General features: G+C 41.8%; 1 protein-coding gene and 1 long non-coding RNA gene across 3 annotated transcripts; both read left to right on the forward strand.

Moving 5' to 3' along the window:
• Nucleotides 1-265: 265 nt before the first annotated feature.
• LOC143488710 (globoside alpha-1,3-N-acetylgalactosaminyltransferase 1-like) lies at nt 266-1401 on the forward strand (the record flags this gene model as incomplete). Its single annotated transcript, XM_076987560.1, has 2 exons — nt 266-408; nt 662-1401. Coding segments are annotated over 2 exons (837 nt in total), but the record flags the coding sequence as incomplete, so codon positions are not given.
• A 9071-nt stretch (nt 1402-10472) lies between these two features.
• Nucleotides 10473-11544, forward strand: LOC143488782 (uncharacterized). 2 transcript variants are annotated; one of them, XR_013124529.1, is made up of 3 exons: nt 10473-10674; nt 10752-10860; nt 10941-11544. It is a non-coding gene; the product is annotated as an uncharacterized LOC143488782 (long non-coding RNA). The 2 variants fall into 2 exon arrangements; XR_013124528.1 differs by having other exon boundaries at nt 10473-10860.
• The last annotated feature ends 1606 nt before the right edge of the window (nt 11545-13150 follow it).

The raw sequence follows: 13150 nt of genomic DNA on the forward strand, positions 1-13150 counted from the left end.
ATATGATTATATGTGTGTGTGTGTGTGTGTTTACATATGATTATATGTGTGTGTGTGTGTGTGTGTGTGTGTGTGTGTTTACATATGATTATATGTGTGTGTGTGTGTGTGTTTACATATGATTATATGTGTGTGTGTGTGTGTTTACATATGATTATATGTGTGTGTGTGTGTGTGTGTGTGTGTGTGGACAGATGTCATCATGGTGACCTCATGGTGTGTGTGTGTGTGTGTGTGTGTGTGTGTGTGTGTGTGTGTGTGTGTGTGTAACAGCAGGAAAGATGTCATCACGGTGACCCCATGGCTTGCTCCAGTGGTGTGGGAGGACACATTCAACACGACTCTGATTGACGCCATCTACAAAACCCAGAACATCACTATAGCAACCACTGTGTTTGCACTGGGGAAGTAAGTATCAACCATAGGGTGGTGTTTAACAATATGATGGGAGTAACAATAACTAAGTCTAATATTTAAGTGGGAGTGTAAATAAATTTAATATTACACTGAAATATTTTGGGAAAAAAATATCTCAGACAAACATGAAAAATAAAAATAGACACTAATGCTAATATAACAAAAAAGATAATAGAAACTAATGCTAATATAATTTAATGAACAAGCACAAAACATAATGCCAACTCCTCCCCCAAACCCTCAGATATGTCCAGTTGCTGAAGGACTTTCTGGAGTCAGCAGAGAAACACTACCTGCAGGGTTACCGTGTGCATTATTACATCTTTACAGACCAGCCAGAGGCAGTTCCTATGGTAACACTGGGTGCCAACCGTAGTCTGACTACACTGAAAATACCAAGTTCAAACCTCTGGCAGGAGATCTCACTAGGCAGGATGGAGAAGCTCGAGAAACTCACTGAGAACCAACTGGCCAATGAGGTCGACTACATCTTCAGCCTCGACGTGGACACCAAGTTCTATGACCACTGGGGGGCGGAGACTCTGGGTGATATAGTTGCCGTGATACACCCTGGTTATTACAGTACAGCACGTGATGAATTCCCATATGAGAGGCGTCCTGAGTCCCAGGCCTACATTCCTCAGGGGATGGGAGATTATTACTATGGTGGTGCAGTGATTGGTGGTCTAGTGAAGGAGGTGCACAAACTGGTTAAAACCTGCCGGATACAGCTGGACGTGGACAAGGCCAATTCTATTGAAGCGGCGTGGCAGGAGGAGTCCCACCTGAACAAGTACTTCCTGTACAACAAGCCCACCAAGGTCCTGTCAGCTGAGTACCTGTGGCAGGACTTAAGATACAAAATCAATGATGTAAAACTGATTCGTCTGTCACAAGTTATTACAAACCTCACTGAGATGAACAGCGACCTCATGTGAACTATGGAACACATTTGAGCTTTTGCTCTCCAATGTTCAATTACTGCAATTTCTTAATAGTAATTTTTCTTACCTACTTTTACAGAGAAAATAGTAAGCCTCAAGAAATCCTTATCTTAAATTTATCATTTCTGTCAAAGTTTGTTTTCTGTCAGACAGTCTGTAAACAGCTCAGTTGCTAGAAGTATTATTCATGAGAACTGTTAATTAGCATAGTATGAAAACCTCCTTCTTTCACCATTACAGCATATTTTGCTCTGATACTGAATCTCTTAACCATGATCCCCAGTCACTCTCCTCATTTAAATCCCATCTTGATGTCTTTTGGTTTTTGCAAGCACTCAGGTCATAACAGATTATGTTTATTGATCTCCAGCCTGCTTCTTTGGGTTCTGTTCTGTTTTCCACTCCATTTGTCAGGTTTCCTTGTCTCTTTTGTTTCGCATGTGTTCATGTGTGTTAATGATTTTAGCTAATTCATGTTAATGTATTCTGGGTCATTAAAAAGATCAATATGAATAAAATGAGTCACTATTGTTACTGTGACATGTCTGCACATGACAACACACTGACATAAAGGGACGCAGTGTAAACAGGTGATGATGATTTATTACTACACATAGAACAAAGGCAGATTCTGGATCTTGCAGAGCTGCGCGCAAATCCCAAACAAAGAAGCACTTTGTGAATACCAAACGGGCCGTGTTAGTAAAGGGCGCCATGCCCGTTCCAGCTGGGGAGCATGTGCACCACCCATGGATCCAGCAGATGGGACGGACTTACAGAATCCCCTTAGAATCCACTCCCTTTAGTTCCCACAGCACTAGAAGAGTTGCGTGAGGACAGAATTTACATGAAATTAGATTTACAAAGTGCCTATAATCTTATCAGAATTTAAAAGGGTGATGAATGGAGCAGTCATGGACTGGTGGTAGGGAACTGGTCTTGTGACCAGAGGGTCGTGGGTTCGATTCCCAGACCTGAGGCCATGACTGAGGTGCCCTTGACCAAGGCACCCAACCCCAACTGCTCCCCGGGCGCCGGGCTAGGACTGCCCACCGCTCTGGGCACGTGTGATCCACAGCCCCCTAGTAATCACTAGTGTGTGTGTGTGTATTCTAACTGCACAGATGTGTTAAAAGCGGGTCTTCAAACTTTATTTGGATTATGTTACGGGTTTTGCATTGGTGCACTTTATTCATTAACTCCTACATTTTCAATGAGACTGTGTGATCGCGTCCTTCTTTTACTTGCGCTCCATTACTGGTCACATCTGAACTTACAGTTTTTCTCAGTCGATTTGGTTCATTTCTCACATCATGGTTTACATTGACATCACAACTAGTGCATTTCTCAAAACAGTTAGTGCAAACAGCAAAACTCAATGAAATACCTGCAAAAGCAGATACTTCACTCAAAATTATTTGTTTTTGCCCCAAAATCAAATTTTTAGGTCAGTCAATTAGTCAGTGCCATCAGAATATCTAGTCTGTGTGCCATTGCCTATGAACAAGGCAGTCAAAATACTTAGTCATGTTGTCAGTGCAACTATAAGTCACAGTCAGTGTAGACTGTATATTCTGAGGGAAACTAGCTAAGCTTTTTTTACTTTAAGGTGTAAATGTACTGAATATGCAGAAATAACCTCAATATTTGAGAATATTCGTGTATATGTGAGACTTCTGACAGACCTTCACAGCAGACTACAAACTAAACACTCAAACACATGGTAGTAGTGTTTTCCATTTGTAATTTCAGTGTGTAGTAACATATAAGAAAGGCTAATCATCTGATATTTGTGTGTAGCATTTAGATGCAAAAATATGGTTTTGGCAAGAGTTTTGGTTGAAGTGTGTGCTTTTTCCAAAAGTGTGAGATGTTTTTGCCTGTTGTGTGTGTAGCATTGGCTGCTGTGTGTTAACTTTCGACAAAAGAGGCATAGTTTCAGAAATTGAGTCTTATTGTCTGCAAAAAACTGTAATGTGGCATTACAGTTTCTCAGTCGATGTGGTTCATTTCTCACATCATGGTTTACATTGGCATCACAACTAGTGCATTTCTCAAAACAGTGCAAACAGCAAAACTCAATGAAATACCTGCAAAAGCAGATACTTCACTCAAAATTTTTAGGTGAGTCAATTTGTCAGTGCCATCAGAGTATCTAGTTTGTGTGCCATCGCCTATGAACAATGCAGTCAAAATACTTAGTCATGTTGTCAGTGCAACTATAAGTCACAGTCAGTGTAGACTGTATATTCTGAGGGAAACTAGCTAAGCTTTTGATTTCAAGAACGCTGCACATACTGTGGTATATCAAATACATGTTACACACATACAAACTTACATGGAACAAAGTTACACAGAGACTGATAGCAAGAAATTGGACTGGAATCAAATTTGTACAGCAATATTGTTTGGTGGTATTGTTCGCACTGCAATTTGTTGACAAAAATAAATCTGAGTGAAATTCATAAAAGACTGACTGACTGGAAAAACGGCAAAATTAGAAACTTATTCTATACATTCAAAACAACCTGAGCACATACAGCCTCCTCTTGCTGTGTGAAAATGGAACCTCTGCTACCACTATGAGCTAGTCTTGATATCCTATATGGTAAAAGAATGCAAAAATGCAAAAGAAATTGAATACAGTAACATGTCAGAATGTATGTCAATGTGCAGCATTACAGCAGAGAGCACATTTCTGAATTACACTCATTTTCTCTATGAAATGTTTGAACGATTGAAGTCACAGTTGTTCTTCCAATATTCAGCTGCAACCAGCTTCAGCCTTAGTGAGACCATGACTTACATGTAAAACATGGTCCACAATTGTTGCCCTTACTGTATTTCACTGTTTTGTCCCCTCAGCCTTACACCACACAGTCTTACCCCTCTACACCACAGTCTTACTTCTCCTATTGGCTGTTCACTCTATACATGGCCTTGTCTTTCCATTATGAGAATTTGTGATACTGCAGTGTTTAGCATCTATAAATGTTTGCCAATTACAGTAAAGGTTCATGAGACGCACCTCTGACCTATGGTTGAGACCATTGGGTGATCTAAGCCTTCACCAATTCCCTTTCTTACTGTAACTGAATGTTCACTTGCAAACAATTTAATCAAATTAGGATAAATTACCAAAATGTAACAAAAAATAAATAAATAAATAAATGTAAAATGTTGCCTTAGAGATTATGACAACATGTTCAGCACTTTTGCATATAATGACCTAGGCGATGACCTAAAGACTAAATGTTTGGGAGGGTAAGACAATTCAACAGACAATCCGTACAACACATTTTGATAAACATGACATAAGCAACACATAATGTAAAAAACAACAGATAACTGCCCATGTCCATTTGCAATATGTACAAAAGCATTTGCAAAATGTTAAACACAAGGAGAAATGCAATTATGATGTGCATAAGTGACAAGGAGATGTGGAGACTGAATGAACAATTTTGAGAATTTCAATTCTGATCTGAGAAATGAACTGAATTGACTGAGAAAAACTGTAATTTCTACAATGGTTTTAATATTCAAAGGCTCTACAGCAGGGGTCGGCAACCTATGGCACGCGGGCCACCGTTGGCACGCCGAGGCATAATCACTGGCACGCGACACGCTGGACCAGCATCAGCAAAAAAAATTTATAATAAAAAATACAGCACGATCCTCCAATCGAAATCGCTCCTCAACGCTCTGCTCGGCGGAGGCGTTTATACTTGCCGATCGATCGCGATATAATACTTAATTTGTGTCCATTTACACCTCCCATCCGCTAACAATTTACACTCGCCACATATATATATATATATATATATATATATATATATATATATATATATATATATATGATGTACAAATGATGCAATACGTGGAATAAAGGAAAAAAAACATTAAAGTGCCATTCCAGAATAACAAGTGAGAAGTTGTCACGTTGAGGACCCCGGCCCCTCCCTTTTGGGCGTGTGTATACGTTGTCCACGTGCTTTGTCTGCGTCAGCGGAACTCCGTGGTGATGGCTATGTTGTGTGAATAATGTGTCTCACCTGTGAATCGTCTTGTAATCACGTGGGGCTAATGTGGTCTGTCTATTTAATGTGCGCTCGCGCAGTGTCCTGTGCTCGTCGTTGTCTAATGCAGCGTTTCTCAACCGGGGTGCTGCGGCACCCTGGGGTGCCATCTGTCTTCATCGGGGGTGCCGTCAAAATATTCTGATATGAAATAAAAAACTATAGTTTTAAAAATTGAAGTTATTATACGCTTTAAAAATCATTAAAATGTATTTCATATGACCAGGTCTCTCAAGTTTGGTGGGCGTGAGCTTTTTTTCAGGCGGGGGGGATTGGAATCTGTCGCGATGGTTAGTGTAGCGGCTGTGTGTGTGTGTGTGTGTGTGTGTGTGTGGTTGGGGAGCGGGCTGGCTAAAGTCTACCAAGAAACAGCGCAATCTATATTCTGATTGGTTCAACCTGTTATAATATACAACCGATGGATTGGCTGAATATGCTGCGGTGTGCGGCGATTAGATTATTTAAAAAATAAATTAATAATAATAATATTCAAGCGTGAGAAATTCCATGTGTGGCGTGAGAGCGTGTGAAATCGCTAAATATGCGTGAGTCTCACGCTCAAAGCGTGCATATGACCTGCATATGACCAAGGTCAGCACGTGATTACGCAGGTTTCCCACTGACTGTAAGTCACATTTATCTGCTCTCTGTCTTAATAATCACTTTTTTTGTGTTATGTTGGCCGGGAGATGGTTGCAGAGAGTATGTTTTCAGGGTTGCCAACGCTCACGCATTGAGCATGAGACACACGCATTTGACCGTTTTCACATGCTCTCACGGCACAATTCCGATATCTCACATCCGAAAAAAAAATCTTGTTTATTTATCTGATCCATATCTATGATTCAATTAGTTACTAGTTCGCTTTGGCGCCAACCACCCGCGATCGATAGATTGCGATATAATACTTAATTTGTGTCCATTTTACGTTCACATCAATATATCAATCAATTATATCAATCAATAATGATTCTGACATAAAAAGCCCTGCAGCAACAACTATTTGTCTCCTAATGAACTGGATCAAACACAATCTATTTGAACTTCAAGGTGTCTTTCAGTTTTCAGTTTCCAATTCCAATGTTTATGCAACTAACGCATTACATTTTTAAAAGATCAGGATTGACAGGGTACTTGCACTTAGCCTGGCTCGGTGAGGGCGCATTATGAGGCCTCCATGACTGAACACCCTCTATACTGGTGCACTGGTGGGAAGTCAATACCAATACTGCAATATTGCTAATAACCTTTCAGGCAGTGACTAACCTTTCCGGGTGGGTTTTCATGTGGCGAATAAAATTAGATGTGGTGGAACCAGCGTCCTGTATTTTTATGCCACACACGCTGCAGTTTGCTGCTCTTCTATTTGCTACTTGTACTTGTTTTGTACCCAAAACTTATTATGAATGGTGGAACAGAAGCGAGCGTCCTCACCAGCGCCGCCATGATCGCGATGTTTTGCGCCAGGTTTGAGGTGTGCGGAGTCGCGCGCAACGGTCACTTGCGAAATACTTGACGTGTCGCAACCGTCGAAAATGTTACGTCAGCGGGAAGTAAAAAGCATACACACAGGCGGAGAAAAGGTTGTCAAATGAAACACAAAAGAACATTACAAATAAAAGATTGTTCACGAGTCTCAAATCACGAGTCCAAGTCGAGTCGCAAGTCTTTTGAATGCAAGTCAAAGTCGAGTCTGAAGTCACTGTATATGCGACTTAAGTGCGACTCGAGTCCGAGTCCCAAACTCGAGTCCCCATCTCTGGAAGACGGCTATCCTCCGTCGCTAGATGACGTCTCTACCGTTGACTACGGTGAAGAGGAGGAGGAGGAGTCGGAGGAAGAGGACTACCTCCCTCCGCCCGTCGGAGTGCTCCGCATGCCCCGAGGAAGATGGTGGGGAGGAGGAGGAGAACGGGGATTACCCTCCGTCCGAGGGCTCCTACACGGAGGAGGAGAGCCCTCCCCCCTCGGAACTGTCCGCCGGGATGGTGAAGAGGAAGAGGAGTCCAGAGGCGGGTTCATCCCTCGAGCGCTCCCCAGCCAGCAACATGGACTGCTCCCGGGGTGGCAGCTCGGGACAGCCCATGAGCTGGAGCCGTGGCAGTGACGAAGAGATGAAAGCGGAGGAAGCCACTCCCACTGCCAGGTCCGGAGGGAGATCCCCGGGCGAGGAGGGTTTCCCGTACGGGGCACCGAGGGATGGGACCAACCGCGCTGCACCTGGCGCATCGGCCAACCGCGCTGCACCTGGCGCGTCCACCAGCCGCGCTGCCCCCGGTGGAGGGTTTGCAGCAAGGGCAGGAGGAGCACCGCCCACCGCAGCGCCTGCAGCACCAGTGGCTCCCGATCTCTCTCCCCTCATCGCTCTCCTTCTGGCGCGCAGCCTGGCGCCTGTCTCATGTGTGTGTGTGTGCCTGTGTTCGTAAGTCTACCCGTATGTGTACCTAACCCCCTCTTCCCGTTTGTGTCTATGTGTGTAAGCGTGCCTGTTTGTGTTTTCATGACCGTCAATCGAGTCAGACTCGAGTCATTAATATTAAGACTTTTGACTTGACTTGAAAAAATATTCAGAGACTTAGACTTGACTTGGACTTTTACACCAATAACTTGGGACTTGAATTGGACTTTAACCTGTTTACTTGCAAAGACTTGATTTTTTTTTACCCCAAATCTAAATTTTAAAATGCATATTAATATTTATAGAGTGCGCCCCATTAATTTCATTTCTGTCCTTCTGACGCAGACCGGCGTTACACCAGATTCTGTGACCGTCGAGTTTTGTGACCACAGGGGGCGCTATTTCACAGTTTCTGTTCAGAGGCACAAACGCTTTACGAATGCTACGTAAACTATGCTGATGCACTTTCTTTACTCGTTTTGTTGGTGTCCACGAGCCAAAATATGACAGATGTTTATATTTACATTTATCGTCTCTTAATTACATAAATGTACTTAAACAAGATTTACCATCCCCTCACCATTGCAGCAAACAAGGAAATCATGAATGGGATGTACAGGTGAGCCTTTTTAACTGGGGTCACCAAATCTGACGGCAGCCATCAGAATATGTGACCCCACTGAATCTCCAGGTAACAATAGTAGCCTACACCGTGACCCCACAATAACAGAAAACAATGAAAAAATAACCCTAACCTTTTATTAGTCTATATTTAAACATTTTATCCAAATGTTTAGAATAACCATTCGTAATGACAGCATCTTGCTTACGATGAAGCTTGCTATTTTCGTGTAAAATGTAACATTCTTGTTTAAGTACATTCATGGACGTAATTTTGATTTCAAAAGTGTGGGGGACATGGATTTGTCGCTATTTAAATATTTGGTTTTAACCGTAAAAACTGGGGGGGACCAAAACCGGCTTTTGAAAAAGTGGGGGGGACGTGTCCCCCCCCGTCCCCCCCCAAAATTACGTCCGTGAGTACATTAATGTAATTAAGAGAAGATAAAATGTAAATGATCTGTCATCTTTTGGCTGGCGGACACCAACAAAACGAGTAAAGAAACGCATCAGCGTAGCATTTGTAAAGCGTTGGTGCCTGTAAAAAAAGACTCGAAAGGACTTGAAATTCCAAGTTTCAGACTTGGGACTTGACTTGACGGAGGTCCAGTGATCCCCAGTCAGAGCCACATTTGTGGCACTCTTCACAATAACCTGTTTTACTTCCCTTTCCTCATCATACAGCTGCTGGATTTTCTTCGACATTGTCTTTCTGGACGGTAGTTCGTAACTTGCATCAGTTGACGCAATGTGCAGCGCTTCTTGTAAGCCTTTATCTTCGACCACAGAGAGCGAACAACACTGCAAATAATATGACGCGTCATGTATAAACGCGTGCGGAGTCGCGCGCTACGGTCACTAGTGAAAGTTTAATCCAGTCTTAATGGTTCAATGAAGGTAATTTAAAAACCAGGACATTTCCTCACTTTAAAAAAACCCGGGATGCCCTGGACAGGATGTGAAATACGGACATGTCCCGGGAAATACGGACATTTGGTCACCCTATTGTACTAGGAATACATTTAGCAGCTAAGTTATCATTACTGACCTGCGCGTTAGCACCAACATGTTTTGCATTGAGGTGGTAACGAAGGGTGGAAGTGCTCCTGTGATAAGTGAACTCCTTCCTACATAAAGTGCAAATAACACTATTTGTGTTTGTACTTCCATCTGGAAGTTTTATATTTAAATTTCCCATCCACCAGCATAGCCTCTTCAGCAGAGGTGGGTAGAGTATTCAACAATTTTACTCAAGTAAAAGTACTGTTACTTGAACCAAATGTTACTCAAGTAAAAGTAAAAGTATGCATCCCAAAAATTTACTTGAGTAAAAGTAAAAAAGTACTTTGATTAAAAGCTACTCAAGTAGTGAGTAAATGCATGAGTACTGTCTCGTGTCAGTAAATTACATCATGGGAAATTGAATTACGGGAAACAGTGACTTTTAATGATAAAAATAATTTATTATAAATAAATATTATATATATATAAATTATTTATTATAAATAATGTGTATTTTTGTTTGTTCCTAATTATTAGGCCTGTGTAACTTTAATGTGTTCCACAAAGGCACTAACTGATGAGACTGTCAGCCAATACGTGTAGCTACAACTTGACACCAACTGAATCAATTTGTAGCAGACTTAATAATCCTATATTGCTAGTGTGTACAATCAGTGTGAGAACTGGTTTTTAGTATTGCACTGCGTTACATTTAATAATTACATCATACAAACGTTATGCCTCAGAGATATAGCATTACACAAAATTATACATACAGCAAACTTATCGCATCGTGTTTCCTCATATTTGATGTTGAGTTCTTGTAGGCTAAAATGTCCACACGTTTGCAGACACGATTGGCAGCGCCAAGGTTGCAAACTCACACGCATTGAGCGTGAGACACACGCATTTGACTGTCTTCACACGCTTACACGCCACACATCCAATTTCTCACGCCGAAAAAAATCTAGTTTATATACCTCATGTGACGGGTAGGACCCGTCTAATGGCATTCAGTTCCCCTCCAGACCGTTTAGTGGCAACACCCACAGTGTCGGGGGTTGACGTTCGTCATGCGCAGTACGGCAGTAGCGACGTAATTCGCTGATTGGTCGTGCCTTTATATTCTGCCAGCCCTGCGGAAGAATGATTTGGTGTTTGGTGTGGTGCATATCGGTGGTTTGAGCTCGGCGCTGTGTCTGGATTCTATTGAGTAAGTTCACCTTCGTGATTGGCGGTATTGCTAAGGTTGTATATTACTAAACTGAGGTGTTGGTTAATGTTTTATAGATCGAAAGCTGTTCCAGAGAGTTTTAGAAGAGCACATTTTTAATACAGTGTCAAGAGACTTTATGAATTGGGGAAACAAGACGGTCGTAACAAGCCTGACGCGTTCTAGGTTGGTATGCTGGGAATTTGTAGTGTCTGTAAATGTAATTATTAGATTTATTCATACTGATATAATTTTTATTTCATTAGACACGAATTCCTAGCAGAGGAATACTATAGCACTACCTGCTGACAACAGACCGGTCCCAGTGAACAAGTGTTTGAAGTTACATCAGCACCAGTCGCTGTTTTGTTATATTGGTTTTTTTTGTGTCCGCTTGTTTGTCCTTTGTATGGTACAATTTTATTGTATTGGCCATCATTTCTGCCCTGTATTCTGATGTCAATTGGTGTCGTTGTATCATGAGCCTTGAGTAATCTCACTTCCTAAGTGAGATTGGAAGCTGACGGAAGAGTATATTTTTAACTAGAATAAATAATTGTAGCTTTTATTCTGTGACATTTAATAACTTGGATAGTAATGTTGTTTTTTCGTTCTTTGTTTATTTTCTCCAAAGGTGCTGTTGGTGGAATGCGGTACAGTGTGGGGGTTGTGTGATAGTTTGCAGTGGTTGTGTGGGGTTATTTGACTTTATTAGAGTGTGGTGGTTTTATTGCACATAATAACTTGCTGTGAACTATTGGTCCATGTTTTAGGGTGAAGCCCTCCACCGGAGTTGTGTGTCCACCACAGTAGCCTGGAGATTGTTTGTTATTTTTATTTTAAAATAAACATTGTTATTGTTGCCCTCTACTTGGTCGCCGTCTCTGCTCATTCAGTTGAGACCCCTGCGAGTGGGGAAGGGTTGCCCAAGTGATTGGGGGTGTATATCGGGGTGAGGTGGTTTTGCCAGGTTGCTGTGATTGTCCTGGGCTAAATTGGTACACCTCATTGCCTGTGTTACACTCAGATCCGCATCTATGATTCAATGAGTTACTAGTTCGCTCTGGCGCCAACCACTGGATATCGATCGATTGCGATATAATACTTTGTGTCCATTTTACACCCCCCCCCCCCCGTCAACAATTTACGTTCACCACCCAAACCCCCACCCCCCCACCCCGGTTTAAATCTCACTAAAAGTGATCTTGAAAACTTGGCAACCCTGCAGCGCATTATATAGCTGTCCTTTTACACGTTTGTAATATAAACATTGGCTGTATGAGGTCAGGGATGCTCGGGAGGTTTTTCTGTCACTTTCTTGCTACGGTGGAGAAAGTTTGCGTATGTGATCACGTGATTGACCGGCTTCATTTGATTGGTCACTCGTATTCGGGTGACGAGACGTTGGTCAGTCTTCTCACTGAAAAGACTAATTATTTACAAAACGAAAGTAACGGTAGCGCGGCGCAAATCCGATTGTAACGGAATAAAAGTCGCGTTTTTCTCACCACATATTTACTCAAGTAAAAGTAGAAGTCTTTCATATTAAAACTACTCCTACAAGTACATTTTTGTCCAAAAAGCTACTTGAGTAAATGTAACGGAGTAAATGTAACGCGTTCCTACCCACCTCTGCTCTTCAGTCATCTCCATCATGATTTTATTGTACGTCCGTATAATCTGTATGTCTATTGCAGTCGGAGCCTACAATACCAGTATCATCACTCCGACACGGAATGAAAACCTGGCGTTCATCACTAGACATTTACATTGACAATATCAACACCCAGAACTTTCATTCTAGTTACCTTATATTTAGCCTGATTGTGTGATTAGTTTGTGACTTGTGTATTCGTCTGTATGTTGTTTTTGTGTAATTTGTGTGTTAACGGGCCGCCCAATGGAGGATGGATTCCCTTTTGAGTCTTGGTCCTCCCAAGGTTTCTTCTTATTCCCCACCATCACAGGGAGTTTTTCCTTGCCACTGTCGCCTTTGGCTTGCTCATTAAGGATTTGGACCCATAGTATTGTTAACCTTGTAAATCCTGTAAAGCGTTTTGTGACAACATGTGTTGCGAAAAGCGCTATACAAATATATTTGATTTGATTTGATTTGAAGTCTTAGATCACTCTCGGGTCAAGGGACCAGACGAGAGGGTGGAGAAAGACAAAGACAGGAATATTGATATTAACGAATTTCTGTTCTGTCTGTAAATGGCCCAGCCCTCAACATATGCAAAATGTGAAAAAGACTAAAGTGTTGGTGATGGGACAACCTGCTTGTGTCTGTCGCTTTCACGAAATTCTCTGAGTGCTTGAAACTGTCCTTACTGAAAGACACTGGATGTTGTAAAGGAGAATTTCCATGACAAAGACAAAAGATTTTACAACAAGATAGTGTATTTGAAATGTATTCATGCATTTCAGGTATGTGTACACTTTTACAGGTGAATAGGGTCAATGGGGTGAACAGGTT

Source organism: Brachyhypopomus gauderio, unplaced genomic scaffold, assembly GCF_052324685.1.
Source record: "Brachyhypopomus gauderio isolate BG-103 unplaced genomic scaffold, BGAUD_0.2 sc54, whole genome shotgun sequence".
Lineage (NCBI taxonomy): Eukaryota > Metazoa > Chordata > Actinopteri > Gymnotiformes > Hypopomidae > Brachyhypopomus > Brachyhypopomus gauderio.